The sequence below is a fragment of the Osmia bicornis genome, chromosome 1 (genome assembly GCF_907164935.1).
Source record: "Osmia bicornis bicornis chromosome 1, iOsmBic2.1, whole genome shotgun sequence".
Classification (NCBI taxonomy): Eukaryota; Metazoa; Arthropoda; class Insecta; order Hymenoptera; family Megachilidae; genus Osmia; species Osmia bicornis.
The window spans coordinates 12797155-12817380 of record NC_060216.1 but is presented as its reverse complement, the minus strand read 5'-3'; the positions used below and the strand labels follow the sequence as shown (position 1 = coordinate 12817380).

The 20226-nt window shown below is 45.1% G+C and overlaps 2 protein-coding genes across 2 annotated transcripts in view; both read right to left on the bottom strand.

Moving 5' to 3' along the window:
- The window catches only part of LOC114872772 (serine-rich adhesin for platelets), a 43087-nt gene extending 41761 nt beyond the window's left edge, over positions 1-1326 (bottom strand). Inside the window, exon 1 of the mRNA XM_046286618.1 lies at positions 1245-1326. The gene's annotated coding sequence lies outside the window, so the exon portion shown is untranslated. The remainder of the gene's footprint in view (positions 1-1244) is intronic.
- A 225-nt stretch (positions 1327-1551) lies between these two features.
- The window catches only part of LOC114872829 (insulin-like receptor), a 41424-nt gene continuing 22749 nt past the window's right edge, over positions 1552-20226 (bottom strand). Inside the window, exons 3-12 of the mRNA XM_029180483.2 lie at positions 10134-10302; positions 9511-9757; positions 6888-6993; positions 4890-6293; positions 4364-4650; positions 3916-4278; positions 3182-3717; positions 2625-3117; positions 2298-2542; positions 1552-2218 (exon numbers count right to left, since the gene is read on the bottom strand). Of these exons, the coding sequence (XP_029036316.2) occupies positions 1558-2218; positions 2298-2542; positions 2625-3117; positions 3182-3717; positions 3916-4278; positions 4364-4650; positions 4890-6293; positions 6888-6993; positions 9511-9757; positions 10134-10302 (4511 nt within the window). The 3' untranslated portion in view covers positions 1552-1557. The remainder of the gene's footprint in view (positions 2219-2297; positions 2543-2624; positions 3118-3181; positions 3718-3915; positions 4279-4363; positions 4651-4889; positions 6294-6887; positions 6994-9510; positions 9758-10133; positions 10303-20226) is intronic.

Genomic DNA, 20226 nt, shown 5'->3' with positions numbered 1-20226 from the left:
GCTCGTGCTCGCCTGATCTCGGGTCGTCTCGGCGAGCGTGTACTGCCGGCATAATGGATACACTTGACGAGCGTGAACCGAAGGAGAATAGGAAAAAATAATAATAAAAAAAAAATAATAATAAAAAACAAACAAACAAAAACAGAGTAGAATAGCCGTTGCGAAGATGAGAAAATACGTATATACATATACACGTGTATGGAACTTCTACCATTTCGTTCGATAACGTTTAACTTACTCAGCGAATACGGGCGTAATAAATGGGATTAGCTAATCAGTCTTCTGTGTTAGAGGCTCGTTTGCATCTAGGGCTTTTTGTCAACGTATGTATGTACTTTATCTTCGACGATTCGAGGGTTCTCTCGTCCGATTGAATATCCATCGAACCGCTTTTCGTAATCGCGCGATGGTCACGAGAAAATTCGTACCCGTTCTCGTTTATCATTTCATCTTTCGATTCGCTCGCGTTTAGCACCAATGGAGAAGGGCGGCAGGGGTCGTGGATGAACCGCGAACAATTCTATTGCACGATTTCGAGGAGTAGAATGAAACGAGCTTTCTCGTAGCCGAACGCGAGAGAAAAAGCGACAAGATTCATACTCTTTCGTCTCCTATACTCACTAACGACTCTTCATTCTGAATCTGCGTCCAGCTATATATTCTCTCTCCCTAACGAACGTAACCTAATCTATAATATACGACAGTGTAACTGGTAAAAAGCCTAAAACCTTGCAAAGTGGCAATTAAGCGCGTTCATCCGTGCGTTCGTTCCTTCGTAAAATATATACGCATAGAATCATCGTAGCGTAGCCGTGGATTAATTGGCTCGCCTAATCGCCACTTTGATAAATTCTCTAACGCGGTATGAACGAAAGGAAGCCGATGTTTTCCCGGTTGTTCGATCGCCTCGCGATCGAAACGAACGCGGGATACACGTAAGAAATAATTAACGTAAACGTTTCGCGTACATGGCTGCAATTTGGCCAGTTGTCTTCGTTTGTCTCGCATTCATTCGCATCTTTTTCTTCCATCAGCATAAAAAAGGCAGTGTCTGCTGTTAACGAGCTTATACGTATTTAAAACTGATGCTTCTCACGAGAGTGACATGACACCTGGTACACCTGGAGAGAGAGAGAGAGGGGGGGAGAGAGAGAGAGACGGCCGTATGAAAGCAATCCCGTTAATGTCGAGAATAAAAATCCAAGTCAAATATCGCGTTTAAAGGCTTAAAAGATACAACTTACTGATAATAAATCTTCTCATTCTAAAAGACGTTGCTCGAGTCTGTGCAAAACACGCCTGGTCAAGACTCTGTTTTTCTTCCGTTTGGAACGTTAGCGTTAAGAAATGATAACTTGCGGAATCGTTGCACAGACACTGCCCCTTCCGAACATGTACGTTCGATCATAGAAATACTAGATAACATGATTCTCGACGATGGACGCGTTCGCTGCCCCCAGCAATCAACGCGAGCGTGTATCAGTCAGTTCGAGCTGAGAAATTCCAAGTGTCTTGGAGTTTCAGTCGCGACAAACTCGGGCCGCGAACGCGTTAAGACTACGTGGTTGCACCGCCGATGTAACCGTTGTTCAACGTCTCTGGTTTGTTCACGTATTCGACCGTCGAGATCGTCTCCTTCTTCTCGATCCCGTTGTCGATATCCATCGCGTCCATGGATGGGAAATCGACCCGTAACGGTACAGTCTCCTTCTTCTCGACGGCAGACAGGATTTCCGGGCTACCGTTCTCGTAATCCGGTGGATTCGTCAACTTGGACGAATTTGGACTACTTAGGAAGCTTCGTTTGCCCGTGCTCCTCGGGCTGCCCGATCTATTGCTCGTCGACAATTGACTGAGGTTGCTACGCGACCCACTCTTCGCGTTTATGAACGGCGAAGTCTTTACGGACTTGAGGCTGTCCTCGACGAAGGGCAGGTTCAACGCATCTTTTCCAGAGATGGCAGAATCCGCGGAGACACCGTCGAAATCATCGAAGCCAGCCTTCAGTGGCACGTTCGAGGAGTTTAGATCGTGGCAATTGGCGGTCGCTTTCGAGTTTTCACCGTAAGAGTCCACTCTGTAGTGAGGACTGAAACTGTTCTTAATACTGCCGGGCTCGAAACTCGCAAAGTCGTCGAAATCCTGCCTCAATGGAGAGTCCTCCTCGCCCTCTGCCTCCTCTTCCTGCAGGTCTTGCAAAGTGGCCAACTCCAGGTGTCTGCAATTTTCAAAATCACCGGATGAAAACTCGCACCTTCGATTGGAGTATCGATTAGAAGTTATCGAGTTACACTTACTGATCGATTTGAGGCGACGTCGATCTGGTCTGATTCCTAGCGTCGATTCCCTCCGTGCTATGGTAAAAACTGATCAACTTGAAGGTATCCGAGTCGATGTGTTGCAGCAAGGTGGTCGCTATGTCCATGAAGGTGGGTCGTTTGGTCGCCTTGTGCCTCCAAGTCCTCTTCATCAGTTCGTATAACAATTCGGGGCAATTCTCTGGCCGTTTCATGACTCCGCCCTCGATCACGTACCGCAGAACCTGTAGAAAATAGGACATGGACGGGTTGAGTAAGTTGGAATTCATGCTTGAAGCGTTATCGTCTACGAGGCAACACGCGCACCTGATCGTTCGATAAACCCTGATAAGGCTGCGACGCGAAAGTCACCATCTCCCACAACACGACCCCATAGCTCCAAACATCGGAATAGCTACTGAACACGCCATCCTTCAAGCTCTCCGGCGCCATCCATCTGACCGGTAAAAGACCTTTGCTTCCCTTTCGATAGTAATCTCTCTCATAAATGTCCCTGGTCATTCCGAAATCGCCCACCTTTACGGTCAGATCCTCGGCTACCATGCAATTACGCGCAGCCAAGTCTCTGTGCACGAACTTCTTGGTGGAAAGGTAGGCCATGCCGTCGGCGATCTCGATCGCCATCTGGAGTATTCGGTCCAATCTCGGTGGTACATTCGTTTCCTCGCAGGCGCCTGGTCTGTGGCGTCTCAAGTACGTCTTTAAATCACCGTTAACCATCAGTTCCATGATGACCAAAGTTGGTTGACCACGAGTAACCACACCCAGCAACTTGACCACGTGGTGAGCGTCGAAACCCCTACGAAAATAAAGAAATAATCAGTCTGATTAACAAAGGATTCGCGGTTTTCGTTTCGACTTACTTCATCACCGAGGCCTCGTTGAGGAACTCGCTGCGTTCTCGATCGGTAGCGTCCTTGTTCACCGTCTTCACGGCGCACCGTACTTCCGGGTTGCCCTTCACGATGTCCCTGGCTATTCCCTCGTACACCATACCGAACGAACCGTTGCCCAGTGACCTGAGCAGCTCGATCTTTTCTCTAGGCACCTCCCACTCGTCCAACACGTACGGGGTGCTCACGTACTCGGGATTCACCGTGGCTATCAGAGTTACGTTCGGCACGTTCCTCATGTACTTGCGTTTGTACACGTAGAACGTAGCAAAGCTGAGAACCATGAGGATCGCGCAGAGCAGCAACCAGAATATAATCCAGAAGATGCCCAGGGCGTTTCGTTCGTCGATGTAAAAGTACTTGACCTGGGTGTAGTCACCGTAGCCCGCCAGACTGGTAGCTCGAACCTTGACGGAGTAATTACCGGATGGCAGTTCCTTCAGGACGTACAAGTTACCAGCTTTCGTGAAGTCCCGTCTAGTGATGCAGACTACCGTTGGTTTGTACTGCAACAGGCAAACCCTTCACTCGTACTTGGGACTCGTCTAACGATAAGAGGGAAATAACTGTTTGATGGAGATTCGAAAGAAGACGGAGCAAAGGTCGATTAATTCCTGCTACTTTTAAGGGTAATAACGAAAGCGTAAAAGGAAATCGGATGACTGGGACGAAGATTGATGGCTTACGCATGACTTTCGACTCACGTTTTGAATGTCGACTCTTTTGTATTCGATTTGATAGGTGATGATCAGACCGTTCGGCTGCGGTGGTTCGTCCCACTGAAGCGTGACCATCGTGAGACTGTTGTTCTCGCCGGATATGCTCATCTTGAACGTATTCGGGGGAATATTATCAGCGGCCTTCATCGGCAACGTGCGGTAGGTCCGCATGCTCTTCGTAGAGCACTTCTTGAACGTGTCGTTCATTTCTTGAGCTCTGCACGCCTGCACCTCGATGTTGTAGGCGGCGAAGTGGCGCAAATTTCTCATCACGAACGAGAGATTCGTACTGGTTACCAGACGCTCGAACACCACATACGTGCCGTTCTCCAATTTGTCCACGACAGGCTGCGGATTTCAAAGAAAATCAGTGATTTCGAACCTGAAGAAATTCCTTGTCGTTAGAAACTTGAACGTTCTGGGACTACTCTACCTGATCCACCGATTTCGGTTTCCTAGACGAAGGAAGGAAAGAAAATTCGTCGAGATCGCGTTTTCTTCTTATGCTGGTCTTTCGTTTCACGTAGACCTGATTGTGAAGCGCATCCTCGAAAGCGATTGCGCTGGAAGCTTCCTTTTCTCGAATAGTCTGATCGGTTTCTCGGTCCGGGCACTCGCAGGTCTCAGTTTCCGGCGTGATGCTCTGCTCCTTCTCCTCCTCCATCCGTTTCCTCTCTTCCTCCGCCAGTGTGATCGCTTTCTTGTCCGGCAGCAGTATGGCTGGAACATCCGGCTCGTTTCAATATTGCAAACGCTATTAGTAAGTCCGTGGAATTGGGGATGACAGTGGCTAAGAACATCGTATTCCCAGACCACTTATGCCCGTGGATCCTACAGGTATACGGAAGGTATCGAGGCTCTCTAATTATTGTTGCGGTACGAAGACCCATTCTATGGCCTTTGCTTTCTGTTTCCCGTGGATTTTACGCAAATATAAGAGAATGGAAAACTTTACTTACGTTCCTCGCAGTAGTTCCTTTGGTCGATGAAGTTGGGATCGTCGGGCTCCCATCTACCAAAGATCCGATAGTGGGTCAAATTTCCGTTTTTGTGAAGTGGCGGTAACCAGGACATGTGAAGCTCGCTGCTCGAATTACTCCAAGTGAAAAGTGACCTGGGAGAACTAGGAGCTTCCGGCATCGTCCTAAAGTACATTAATTTGCTCTGCGCTCCGGACCTCTCCGTGGCAATCGTGTAAGTCTTCACGTAATAAGCGTACTGGGTATAGGGCTTCAGTTGGGACAAGTAGTGCGTGTATACGTTCTTCTCCTGCCGGCCAGGGATCTTAGATGCATCCGTCAGGTTAGCGTTCGTGCTTGCAGCCACGTCGTCCACCTTCCATCCGTCGCCGCCGCACGCGTCCCTTCCGTCGTACATCGTCACGTTTTGATTCGGTGCTTCGATAAAGTACACCACGTAGCCCAGCAAAGATCTCGCGTCGTGATGGATGAAAGGTTCCCATTCGATCACCGCGCCCCACGGTGACTTTGTGCCCACCCTGGTCTTCAGTTCGGTGACGTTACAGGCCACCTTGTCGCCGTTGCTGTTCGGCACCACCTCGTAGTCCGAGAACGGGGGCAGACCCGCTTTTTCGCGGAGTATCTCGATCTTGTACAGACACAGTTTTGGATTCAAGTGGAAGAAGATCTTGCCAGGGCCATTTTTCGACAATATCTGTATGTCCTTGTGCCAGCTCCAGTCCCACAGTTCCTGAAGATTCTGGTTGTCCATTACTTGCAGAGTGTACTTGGAGTTGTCGATGTCGTTGCCTCGTATCACGCGTAGGTTCTTTAGGAAGTTCAGAGATATTAGCGGGAAGCTTCGTACGATCTTCAGATATCCGTCGATCTCCTCTATGGTGCTCAGACCATCCTCCAGTTCCTTGACGATGTTCTTACCGCCCCGTATCTGGATCTCCAGGCTACCAGTTATATGCGTACAACCGCGTAGCTTTTGGGCCGAGGCGATGCTGTCCACGTTAGCACCGGCGCAATCTTTTTGACAGGGACCCTCGCACTTTTTGCACGTACCCTTGCCGTTCACCTCCTCGTCCTCCATGTAGCCTGGGGGGCACTCCATCACGCAGCTGCCGTTGAACGGTTTGTACGGATGTTTCTTCACGTTTAACATCGCCTCGCGAGGTTTCCCCATCCGTCTACACCTGTCCTCGTCGATGCACCGATGATCCATGAACTCGTAGGTGTCGTTCGGACAGTGTTCCCTGCATTCATTGTCGAGGCTAACCACGTACTTGCAGACGGCGCAATCGCGATTCGTTGGTCCCGTACACGTACCCAGACACGTCGGGTGACAACATTTTCCTGTCTCGTCGCAAGCGTTGTTCTCGCACGTTCGGTCGCATACTGAAATTGAAACATCGATCGACCCAGTCAGATGAATGCCGTATCATTTTCAAACAAGGAAATTTTTTGCGAAGCAACAAAATTATAACACGAGTTGGACGGATAATCAGGCGAGTACTCGCGAGAAAGACATAGCAGACGGATCCCTCTGCTGGCGAATTCCGGAAGTATACTCTGAGAGTATTACTCTCGACGAGAGGGAAATTATGAACGATTGAAAGGACGTTTAATTTCGACGGATACAAGGAAAAATATCCCGTTTCCGGATAAACAAGTTTACGCGTGCGGACACCCCACGGACAGGTATCAAGAACTGGCTCATCGGGAAGAAATTCTGTCACGTTATTTCCTAGAGACACGTGGCAAACTTTCCCCGTAATTTTTTCAGGAGGGAGCAGACTGCTAATGAACGCGGTGCGATCGATAAAATAACACGTAGCAAGTATAAAGTATGACTTGTGCGAGGACAAAGAAGGAAGAAGGAAGGGGAAGCAGGTAAGGTGATTTCGTATTAGTGTCTTTAATAACGATTCACGGTGCGGCTGTGGAACTCAAATAAAAAAAAAAAAAAAAAGGAGATGCAGGTATGATTACTTCGTTGGCAGTGTTCTTGATTCCAGCACAGGTACTCATCCTGTTTGGTCGTCCTTTGCGGACAGTGTTTCTCGCACACCGGGCATCCATTCTTACGATTGTTTCCCTGCAAACAAACAAGATAATTATTAAACCTAACTAGGCAACTCGCGGTATCTGCTCGCGAACGATTCACGCTTCTTTAACGCAGAGACGTCAGATGCTCTTGTATTCGTGCGCCGAAAACGTTCGTTCGGGCAAAAATGCATTGTGCCAAAAACGGGAAGGATAACTTCACCTTCTCATCGTTAACCGAGCATCGAACAGAAAAATTCCTTAACTCTCGTGTAAGCTGTAGAGTTGTATAGCCTCGGATCGATACGTCGTCTGGCGCCTTCTATTATTTATTTTTATTCCCGTCGAACTCTACTTCCCTCATCGTCTTAACTAAAACTATTATTTCCATACGCCGATACGATAAACACTGCTTTTCTTCTCTACCTGTTCTTCTAATCCGCCACTTAACGCGTTTACACGGCGAACTTTTTGCCGCCGTACGTAACAAACTGTTCAACTTTTGTTTTCCAATAGTGCGAAAAGAAAAAGCGATCGTACTTGCTTAAATATTTTTTTACAAATAAAAAATAAAGATAGGGGTGTTATGAGGTATTACGTTCTTTATTGAAAAAATAATAAAAAAAGAGAAGGGGATTTGAAAATCATAGAGTGAGTACATTTTGTTTTTTTTGTTTTTTCGAAGGAACAATGAGTAAGCTTTAACGCGTTGCTCTCAACTCGTTGAAAGCTCGAAACTCGACAACGAACCCTCGACCCTCGATACGCTCGAATTTTTTCCACCGCCAGCCGGAAACTAATTAACCCTTTGACCCGGTCACGTTTTATCGATCAGACTCGCAGACTCGATCTGTCTCTTCTATCGAGTCGATTGAAAGCGAGAGAAAATTTAAACAGCCAAGTTTTCTTTCAACATTTTTTCTATTTCTTTCAAAAGTTCTGCCAATTTCGAAGTTTGCATAGCTTTGATAGCGATGGTCTACTTGAAGCCTGGCTGTTTCGATTAATTAGCGCACAGGGGAAAATCATCGAATTACACGCGTACAGAGAGGTCGAGTGAAAATGTCAGAGATTCATCTGGCGGAAACGCGGCGAGTGTACGCGACTCTGTAATACAGAGTAATACACGTGAGCGTCGGGTAAATCAATAAAGAACCACGATGTACGAGGTGGTCGTGGTGGTAGGTCGCGAACGAAACAGTCGCCCGTTGCATTTCAATTAGCGAACAATCGAAATTTTAATAAAACTTGCCGATTAAAAGGGGTCGTTTGCCGTTGTTAAGCGGCGCTCATTCGTTCCGTTCGCTCGGTTTTTCATTAAATTCGCAAGCTCGTTCTCGCACGGGAAATAATTCAGAACGTAACTCAGCCGCGATTATTAACGCCGACGGATTCCCTTGTCCCCTCGATCTCTAAAGCTCGTTTTTAACTCCTTAACGCACAAAGCTCGCGTTTCACGCGAATACTATCCATCGGCGGCTTATTTATTTCTCAGACTATTGTGTTTAACACCTCGACGCTCTCAAAGATACAGAGACGTCGATGGCCAAATTAAACGAACGGTCCTCGCGTTTTAGAGGTCTTTTTGCAATAAGCGGAAGATCCGGGTTGGATATTTTTTACCTTTCGCGAACGATAGAATGATCGGCGGAATTATTCAGATTTTGTAAATGGCGTGCAGAGGGCTGGATTCGAGAGAAGGTAACGAACGAAAACGACACGGTCTACCTTCTTCGTGGACAACACGACCACGATATTATTACCCTGCCACCGAGGACACTCGGTCGGTCTACGCCAGAAATAGTCTGTCGCGACCGGTGCCAGCAGCGATTCTCTGATTTACGCTGGAACCGGCTGATATTATTGCTGTTCGCCGGTTGAAATCGTCGCGGATGTCGTGCGCGACCGGAAGCAATTGGCCCTGAACGAAACGATCCTCGCGGAAACCTGACCTGTCTACTCTTGGACAAAGAACACCTATTCAAGTGTAAAATAAACTAACATAATTTATAAAAAAATATTCGAAATACTGCGCTCTCTCCGATATATGCCGTTTACAAAAATTATATCTCCAGCAGCGTGCACAGTGTAGATGTTTCGTGTGATCAGTAGCCTGTCACGATGTACGATTATTTACTCTCGGCCAAATGGAATTGTTTACAGACGCGACGGGAGGATGCCAACGAGACGGTTCGTTGCTCCTTCGACGGAATAATGCAGCCGTGTAGAGGATGGCAAATTTCTGCCAAGATGGTAACTTGGCTCGTGCCAGAAGGAACCGCTATTAGCCACGATTGCGATTTCTTGCCGTACTAGAATGGAATTCTTGTGCCAAAGGAACGAAACTCGTCTCTAAATGTCATGCCGCGGCGCGTTTCACCCGTTCCTACAAACTTTGACCATAACGATAACAACGAAATTGTCTAATTACTTTCTTCGCACGACTCTGACTCTCTGATTGAAATTTATCCTGGGAAAAGCTAGAGTGCCGTTTAACCTATAACCTTACAAGACTTATTGTTAGCCTTTTAAAGTAACGAAAGCTCAAGTTGAACGTATCCGTACTTACCGAGATGATGTTCTCTCCTTTGCCAGCTATAGTTATCAAGTCCCAGTCGATCGTGTCCACGTAACAAAGCACAGGATTCTTTTCGAATCGAACGGAACCCCGCACGACCGTGGTCAGACTGTGGAGGCCGATCTCTTTAAGATGCATCATCTCGAACGCGACAAGGGCATAGTTGATGAACAATGAATGGCCACGAATCACGGTCAGGTTAGGGAACAGTTGACCGATGCTAGATAACCCCATCACCCTGCAACCAAACGGGAGCAAGAGGGATGAAAAGGAGAAGCCGTGCTCGCGATCGTGCTTGTGAATGGGAAATCCGGCTCCGCGTAGTTTACGATGCTGTAAAAAAGTGGTCAGAAAGGGAAAAACGAACAGTGGAGAAAGTGAAGAAAGAAGGAACCGGTGAGATAATAACAACGTACAACCGACAGGAAGTTTAATGAGCCAGCAGGGTGGAAGGAAGTCGTCTGGACAATGCGATTCCTGCTCGTTTCTATTAGACCGAGTAATTTCAGTCCTAACTCTCCTGGTTTTTTCTTCATTTTCGTTTATAAAAAAACATTGATCGACAATTTTTCGTCATCGAGTGTATCAAGTAACTTTTAGAAAGTTCTATTTACCTGTACAAGAGTAAGTATCCGGTAATTTCCTTCAGTTCCGGGAATGAAATGTTGGCGAGCCCCGTAACCTCTTCAATTAGCAAAATTTGTACAAATCCTTCGACTAAGCGGCACCCCTTCAGTCTTTGAAAATTACTTATCCTGTTCCTAATGTCGATACTTTGGCACACTGCAACAAACAAGCAAACGAACGAAATTCTTTATTTCGAGTCGAGAAAAACGGGGGCTAATACGGATTATAATCACGTTTCACCAGTCTGATTGATGCGTTGCGAACGTAACCGATTATGGTTCGTCTAAAGGCAAGGTCGAGCAACCTTGTCTTTTAACCCGACTAGATCGCTGATATCCGTTTTGCCTTCCCTTCTGCCTCCTCTACCGACAAAACCGAATCAATTTATACGTACAAGTTATTCAAACGATTCCAAGGATTGCACCAATTACACCCTGCGTCTTCGGGCCACTCGTTCGAAATGACAATAACGATAACAAATCAACAGACGACATGGTAGAACGCGTAGAAGATATTGTCAGATACTCTTAAAATTCCTATCTTTCAAACCTTAGAAATCAGGCATTTGATTAACGCCGAGTCCTTAGTTCCTTCAAACACTTCCTGCCGTAACAAAGAGCCATGTGAACCTGGCACCCGACTTTCAAAAAATTAACTTTTTTTTACGGAAAATGGTAGGATATCGTTTGTAGTTGATTGTAGTAAAAAAAGTTTCGTTTGTAGTTGAATAGTTTAAAAGTTATGAGCAATTGCTTATCCGCGTAAGAGGTAACTTCGTCAATTTTCAAGTTAGTTCGGGTCGGCCATCGCCAGGTGGCAGTGCGATGGATCGGTTCTCTCGCTGGCGGTCGGATATACAATATTACCTCGAAATAAGCAACTCGCTCGGGACTGAACAGTTGCTTATTACGAAGCAGGTATGCTATTGGGCTTGACGAATGAAAGATCGTCAAGATACGTCACTCGTCAATCGGACCTCTCACCTTGCGGGCCATTTGAAACAAAGAAGAGGGGATAGCGAGTTGCTTATTTCGAGGCGATACTGTATAAGAGTTCCGAAAAGCGGGGTTATAGGCGTCTGGGGCAGGGATCGTCTGTCGTCTCTCCCTACAATATCGACTTTGATTCAGAATTTTCGAATAACATATTCCCAGGGAACGATGAATTTTTCTTGTACAAGTATATTAAAAAAAAAAAAAAAAACGATTAGATTCAGTCCCCATCGCGGAACCACGAGTCGTCCAGGTAACCCGAACAGAATGTTGATGAGGATGGGTGGTTGCTGTGTTGGTGGGCGCGTAGAAACGCCGAATCAGCCGAGGAATTAAGGAGCTTGGGAATGCTGGTGGAGGAATTATCGCGGCTTGACGTCTTTGGAATGCACGCAGAGAAGGAGCGTGTTCGTCCACGTGCAGACAGACGGTGTCGTCTACCGGCCCCGACCGTGATGGACGTTTGTTACATCGTAGCCTGGAACGAGCCACAGCAAAGTGTCGACTACACCAGCCACGCTCGATTGTAACGGAACGAGCGCTAAAAATACGTACGCCAACGACGGCTGGCATTGGGATAATAAACACGAGGGCGGCAGTTTTCATCTAGCCACGCGATCGCGTCTCCCCGTTTCTCTCCGTCATCCGTCTTACCGAGCCAGAAAAATGAAAATATGCGTCGTTGGAACGATGGAAGATTTGAAAAAATCATCTGCACAGAGGGAATTGATTGGAGAGGCTCATTTTCCTCGACGGCCTCGAAACGAAAATCAACGTCACCCGACGCCTACATGGACGCCCACTTGGCATGTTTGTCATTCAACGATTTGCGATAATATCTCGTTATTATGACTAACGAAAAATCATGATTGTCGCTCTTTTATTTAACTCTCGACACGGTTTCCTAGCGAAGGAAGGGCGAACGGTAAGCTTAGACAAAGCTGAAACAGATCGTTTGCTACACCACTGCCGATTATGTGTTCATAATGAATCAGCCAGCTGCTGCCACGCGCCAACCGAGCTTCCGCTTATCGTCTAACGATCTGACGGTTGACTGATAAGAAAAAGAAAAAACAAAAAAAAACGAAGGGCCGGTCAATCGGCGCCTTTATCACTGCTACTTCTCTCCTTCAAAACAAAATTGTGTTATTATTTACATTATCAGAGCACATCCGGACATTTTGTTATCTTTGAAGATGGAAGGGGGTTATTACTCGGATTTCCCTTAAACTAACAGCTAAAATAACATCGAGTAAACATATTGCGTCAATTTGAATTATGCGATAGCGTTGGCCTGATACGAGCCTGGCGATTTTTCTTCGTACGCGACTAGAATTCGATTCCATGTGAAAGGCGACACCTTGAACGCGAGAAAACGAAGAAACCGCGTCAAGGAAGCGCGGGTGGATCGGATTTTAGCGATTTCAGCTAGTCGATGGAGTCGCATAACGCTAATCGCGGCTGGTAAACGTTTGCCACGCATCCGCTTTTCCCTTTCAACCCTTTCCATACGGAGTAAGTTTATAAAACAAATTACACGGAGCTGGTATCTAATCGTTGCGCGTCTACGCAGAAACGATATCAATTCTACATGGGTATCGTATAAACTCGCGCGGCAAGGGGGGTTTCTCCTCGTTATCAAATCGAATTCTACTTTGCTTTCGTGAGCAAATGTTGCGCAACAACGGATTGCTGAAAGAAATAAAAAATGTACCTGGAATCTGTGCACGAAAAGCGTAATTTGCTACTGTTATCTTGTGTCGCGTTATGCACAGTTACACGCGTTTTGTTTTTTATTTACCCACGCGCAAATTATTTGGAGTTTTATACCAGAAGCCTACGTTCTAATTTAAACGTGACAATTATTTAATATGGTGCAATAATGTTACCACGTGCAACCAGTTCTCTCAGATACCGCCAACAGCGGAATAGCGAATAATTTGTTGCACATAATATCGTATAAAATGATTGTTTTCGTTTGTCTATCAAGCGAATGTCACGATTTTCGCGATAAGCGTTAGGTTGATTAGGTTCACAAAATCGACCAAAAGAATTGTAGTACAACTGTTAAAATGACCGCAAGGATTTTGTATGGATACGGTATGAGAAACTTATCGGTAAAAAGTTGAAATTTATAAGTAGATATACATAGAAACAAAAACTCGAGAGTCTAACAATAAGTACCGTGCGTTGCCGACTTTCCAGACGTATTCTTCTGTATACAGGGTGTTAAAAAATACCCTGAAGAACTCTACACCCGCTGAACGTCGCGCTTACGCATACGCCGATCTTACGGTCTTGCCACTCAAGCTGCGCGCTGATTGGTCAATTTTTCAATTTCCAACAACGAAATGTGGCTAAACTACTGATCCCATAGAAAAATGCTACAGAACTTTTCACTTCGATTTTTCGTGATCTATCCAGCGGTGTAGAGGTCTTCAGGATATTTTTTAACATCCCGTAGAAGCACATGCCTCCAGGAGTATCTGGAGATAGAAGGAACAATTTCGCCATTTGACGTCTTCTATCTCACTCAGATCCTAAAGTCTAAGTACCGTCCGTTACTCAATAGAACACAAACAACGTACAGTTTAGTAAATTATCAGAGTGAGCGTGTGTCGATCATGAGAAATTCGTGTGGTTCTGAATCATTGTATCATGATCGAACCATCTGGTTCTTCCTCCCGATCCTGTCAGGATCAAAGAGCAAATTTTATAACGAATAATAACGGAGCCACGGATCAAAATTGCTGTCGATATTACCGAGCAATTACGCGCTATAAAATTGACTAACATTGTAAGTAGTAAGCCGTGTACAACGCTACGGAATTTTGCGTGGTAATACTTAATATGCACCTCAGTCAGACGTATCTGGTCGAAGCCGGTTTACTCTTCTTCCGTTCTTCAGCGGTTTGCCAAAAACGACTGCAGATCTTGACGTAATCCCTTGCCGCGGTTAAAAAACCAGACTCGATATAGGGATATATATTTAATTGTCAATATTTTCGAAACACTAAGTTGCAAAACCCTTCTAGTACGATGGTCAGGAGTAAACAAAAGACCCACACAACAGTTAAATATCGTTAGGTACGAGAAGCATGATTAAGAAAGGTCGCCGACAGCGGACCCATTCTCGTTCTAAGATACCTAAATATCTGCTTTTCGTATCGTCTGCTGTCTATCTCGTACAAAGTACACTCGTCCTGTATACATTGTATAATTTTTGAGTGTGCATACATATCGGAGCGTCGATCGGCGGCTGCGCGAAAGAATCAACTATTTGCGAAGGAAAGAAGAATCAAAGTGGCTATTGACAGCAGATTTGTAAGTGCCTCACCTGTTAATAAAGAAAATAAAATTTTATTAAAGCGCGAGCATTTACCGGTTGGCAAGGGATGAATACGATCCCAGCGGGTATCTGATTTCCCGTCAAAGAAGATCATTCCCCGTGAGGCAGGCAGTTGGTCAGACCTGATACAAAGTAAAAAGGGACAGTTCGGCAATTAAAAAACTTTTATCTGTGAACACTAATCGGAGCCGGTTTTTGGCCATTGTACCGCGATCATCCTTTGATAGCTTCGATAAGATCGTCGACTCTGCGAAACCTAATGAGTTTCTTTCCATAGGGTCGATTCTTTCTGACCACTCCGGCGAGAAGATTCATTTCTATGCGAACCGATCAGATAGACACGAAAAAGTTTGGGAAATCGCTTCGAACCAAATTCAAGCTAAATTAGAAAGTGGGTAAACGAAAACTTAAGTTCGGATAGCAAAGTGTTTAGATAGAAAGGATTCGATTCGATTATACTTGCCCGATTACGGAAGGATTAGCGAGCAAGTTGTACGGTGACCTATGATACGGTGCTATTTAGAGGCGAGCAGGGTTAAAAATAAACGTAACAGCATCGAGGATGAGACCCAATGGGGTCGATCGAATCGTTGACGCGATCTACTGAAACAGTAGCAACGTTGCTATTATCCTGAACCTCTCTGGAGTCTATTAAAAGCATCTCCCTCCTCCCCGTTTTCAATCGAGAAACCCGCAGATTAAACTCTGCTTTTTGCGCAGTATTCTTTTATAAATAAACCACTTACGTACACCCGTTACTTCGAACAGGAAAAAAGAAGATTCCGCTTTTACTGATCGACCGATTTAACGCTTTCTCGGTCGGACACTTTGCGTATGCAATCACTGATGCCATCTTAAAATCATTTAATCGTATATAAAATAAACGCCAGTTTCGCGTATGCGATAAGATAAATCTCTCTCTCTCTTTTTTTTTTAACATCTTATACACCCAGAACACGAAGTCACCGACTGTTGAAAATAATTAAGGATATGTCGATTTTCTTTTCTCTCATTAAAAATTGACACCTTTCGCGGTGTACATCTTTCGCAAGACACTCTGTACATCGGTCAATGAAACCTCCAGCGGTGATTTCGACGTCTCCCGTTCCTTCGCGCAGTTATTCATTTTTTCCCATCATCGAATGACGACAACACGATAATAGCGTGATTTTCCGTTCCCAATGATTCCATGTTGACGCGTGTGGTCCAGAGCGAAAAGACGACGGGGAGAAAGGAATTCGTCGTGGTAGGTACTCTCTCTCGCCTAAGAAGTCCCGATGTATTTACGTTCTCCTTAATACACCAAGTCGGCCGGCGGTTCTATTAACGGAGTCGTTAGCAGGTGTAAGCCAGTTACAGGGACGTGTACCGGCAATTCTGCCGACAGACGAGCTGAGCTGAGCTGAGCTAAGCCGAGCCGAGCCGAGCCGAGTCGATTCGAGTCGAGTCGAGCTTTACCCTCGTACGATCGGCACGCGCGAGGGCAACAAAATTCTTGCTCGCCATATTGCAATTAACCGAGGTACCGAGCCACCAAGTGGGAGGAGATCGACGGTGATTTAAAAAGAAAAACTTACAACCGACTTACACCGCATTCCGGACGCTCTCCTCAAGGTTATCAGCCATTCACCCAAAGATCTACTGGTGAGGTAAAATCTCTTCGTATACTGTGCTCCACGTCCGCCGCGCAAGGCGATTCTTTAGAAACATCCTGTACATCGAGAAAGTTTATATAGAAACCTAATATTATATATGATTTATGGAGTAGGATTGGTCAGCTGCAGAGTTGGTTTGACCGGCTGGCCGGTCAGCACCGTTTCAGCGGTGCTTTCTGAGAACCCTACCGACCAATCAATGCCCAGCCGCCATGTTCTACCCAGGAATTTTCAATCGCGGGGCCCCGCTTACCGGTTCGCCAATGATTCAGCATCCCTCGATATATCTTTGCGAGGATCAATTCTTCTTTTTAAGAAGTCATTTTCTATAAACGAATTTAAAAAAGTCGAACGTAGCCTCTCGCGATGCGGAACCTAACCGATCCGAATCGATTCCCGTCATCGTTCAAAAATGAATCGCACTCAGTACTAGAAATACAGCGGACTTAATCGCGTTTCGTGAAGAGAAGAGAGGTGAAATTTGTGCGAAGCCGCACAGACATCGCGTCGTCGCGTCGCGGCGTTTCTGGCTTTCGTGCAGCGCCCCGACGCTGCTTTCCGGTCTCTGTCATGGTTTAACGAGCCGAAAGCACGAGAATGACAAACGTTACACGACTCTAATTTATATGCTCGCGCCGTCCCTTTTTCAAGACCGTTCTCCTCTCCCGGCATTCGAGAGGATCGCGAGCGAGTTTGTCGTCGACACGCGACCACCGACTCGTCCTGGCTTTAATTTACTTGTAAGAGGATGGAACAATGTCGGGGTGGAAAAAGCACGTCACGGATATTATCTGCACGCTTAATTGTGGCTAGTAAGATTTCAGACAGAGCCTAACGAGACAATCTAACTCGTTCACTCTTTCTTCGTCTGGAAAGAATCGGTTATTTCTGATACGAAATAAAAGTTTCTGTGAGTTTTCATTAAAAATGAAACTAGGTAGTGAGACTAGGTAGAGTTGTCACAATTGTTATAAAAAAGAAACTAAATAGAAATGTACTCATAACCCATGGCAACTAGTGGAGATATTGTCGCCTCTCCCCCGCGAACGCTCAGTTCGATGTAGATTAGTATCAAGACATGACGGGTCATTGTTAGTTTTGATAAGTATATTGGTTTCTTAGTATCGATTATAATGGCTTTAAAATCCGATAGTTTAAAGTTTTATCTAACTTATTCTGATGATCTTTTTGCATTTTTCGAACTTCGTAATAATAATTGATAAGTTAGCTACAACTACTTTTAATTCATTTTCAATGATATAGAATTCTCTATTGAGAATTTAATATTGTTTAGGATTCATAATCAATACAAAGAATTATATTTTTTATTTTTATTTTTTTCAATATTTTCAATCGTAAGTTTAATTTTGTGTTCAAGACTGTATAGTTTCTTAGTTTCATTATTATTTTGTGTTCGAATTTCAGAATGAAGCTTTAAATATGAGATTTTTATAACGTACGTGATAACACTAATAATAAAATTGTTACTTTTTCAATTGAATTGATTTTTTCTTAATAAATTTGGCTATTTAAATGTACGACAACCAACCCAAGCTCGAGGTACATTGTCATAAAATAATTACTTTCCTTGTCATTTTAAAATTTACATGGGTTCTTACTTCGCTTAAGTCGTCACTCCGTTTAAGTCGTAAAAATTTCTCGGTTTGTTGAGTGACGACTTATCGAGGTTTTATTGTATATCTGAAACAACTTCTCTGCAACTTTATAACCAGTAAAAAATAAAAAAATAAATAAATGTGACAACCATACCCGATCTCCCCTACGGGAAGCGACGTGTTCGCGCGAGCGTACCAGAACCTAAACGAGGTCATCGACCTTGGCCAGCCGATGACCGTAGGGCCAGGTGGAGCGAGTCGACGGGGGTCTTCTTCGAGCGTCTTCTGTTGGGCGTTTCAACGATACCGGAAGTTGCCGTCTAGACGATGCTTTTTTTCCTCCTCCCACCGGTTAGTTCCGGCCACCTCCTACGGCCACCTTGCGTTTCATCACTGAAATTTTTGCGACTCCGAGCCGCAGGTAGCTTTTACGATTAAGATGGGTATAAAGTTAATCGAGCAATCTTGTTTCTTCTCCTTTGCTTCTTTATTGTCTAACGTAACCTTTCGTGTGTGACCCACTTTCGCAGCTATGCTTGACCTACTATCGTTCGAACGCGTCTGAATGTTACGGGGAATGAAGAACAGTAGACAATTTTTCGATAAAACGGTACCAAGGTGAGACTTTGCGTTAATTTCGATAGAACGCGTCACAGGTATGTTTGACGGTCAAATAGGAATTCAATTGCAACTGAGATTAGCTATGAGTAAATTTTATTCTAAAATAGTTTCAAGGAAATCGAATTTTTCCTGACCAACAGCAATTTTCAATCTCGCATTGCAAAGTAATAAATTTTCTACCGTGAAGAAGCCACGGGGTATATATCTTTTTTGAAACAGCTGGTACAAATAGGGTTGTAAAGGATTAAATATCAACGGACCACTTGGGTAGCGCTCCCCTCTGCACAGGGTGACACGTCAGCGTGAACTATCCACAGGAAGTGGCGCGGTCGGTCTCCTTAATAACGGCTGGCCTTGTTTACACAGGAGGGATCCAGAAGCGACGCGATATTTCCTCAAGTTTTCGAGATGCCCCTCAGACTACACCCCTTACTTTCACCTCTAGCCTCTACTATTTATTCGTCCGTCTTTCGTCGCGTTTTACGGTTGGCCGGAAATCATTAAATAATGTCACCGTACGACTTCCGTTGTCACTTACCGTAAACGGTCGCGCCACTTGATATGCAAGCTGACACGCCTTAATTACATCGCTCTCCTCCCACGCGGATTTTCATACACCCGTTGTTTGTCTCTCAACTTTCTCTCTTTAAAGTATTTAGCGTTTTTTGACAACGAAACTTATTACCAACTACCCTGTGTCCTTCGATGCCTTTCGATAGATCAAGTGCCATCGTGAAATATTTACATCGTCTGTACTTTGCGTTTCGTTTAACCTTTATTATCAATCTATTCCGATTCTATTACACCCATTATGTGCTTGTAAATGTCAAAAGGTTGAAGGAAGGGTGTCTTTTCCGCGTTTCGATCCACAGCTGTGGCGGCAGACGTTTTCACGGTCGTTCACCGAGATCGATCCTCGTTTTCGCTTTCCTCGAGAAAGAGAAGTCTTCGTTAACCTTCTCTGACTGAAACAGTCGTAAAAGTCTCGTGAGTACACGCTGCGCTGTTACGTCACGTTCCCGGGATTCTTTCATGGTTCAGCACCGTTATTCGCGTTGCGATGGTTTCGCCTTTGCCACGATAAGAGGATATACTCGATCAATTTGGTGAGAACGGTAACTGGAGGCTCGCGTTAATTGGCAAACGCCACAGGTGGCGGTAATTTGCAAGAATAAAAAGTACAAAATAAACGAACGTGGACGGTTCTCGGCCGCTTTATCGTGCTGTTTACGACTTTTAAGTCATAGCTACGCGATCCATAAATATAAGCTGGACGTGGTGCCGGCTCGTAAATTCGCTTTCCCGACGACCACGATGACGATGTGTGAAACGTTGCGGAATAACAAATCCCGGACGTTTTACGAGAAAATGATTGTCGCTAACGTTTCACGGTACCATAAACTTCGCTAATCGACGCGCAGAACGGCTATCAATGTGCAGGAACGTTTTCAACCTCTTTGAAACGCTTCATTGTGTCGAAAAGTGCACCCGTTTTGTCAATTCTTGATTATCTCAAAAGGACAAAAAAATATTTTCTATTTATTCTATTACAAAAAAATTTAATTTTTCTATTGCACGATGTTGTTTCACAAATAACTTGTGTATATCCAGTAGAGTTTTGAAATAACAATCCCCTGTTGTGTATCCCCCATAGCAATTAACGCGTTAACGTTCGAATTCGTGGCACGGTACGCTGAAATCCCATGGTGACCGTTTCCCATTGTTTGCTTTATTTTCCAGCACGGCTTTACCATTCCCAAATCCGTGTCCACTCGGACAGCGAATCGTGCGAAGGATGAAGAAGAAGAAGGGAAAGAGATCGCGATCGTAATTAGCGAACGCTTGTT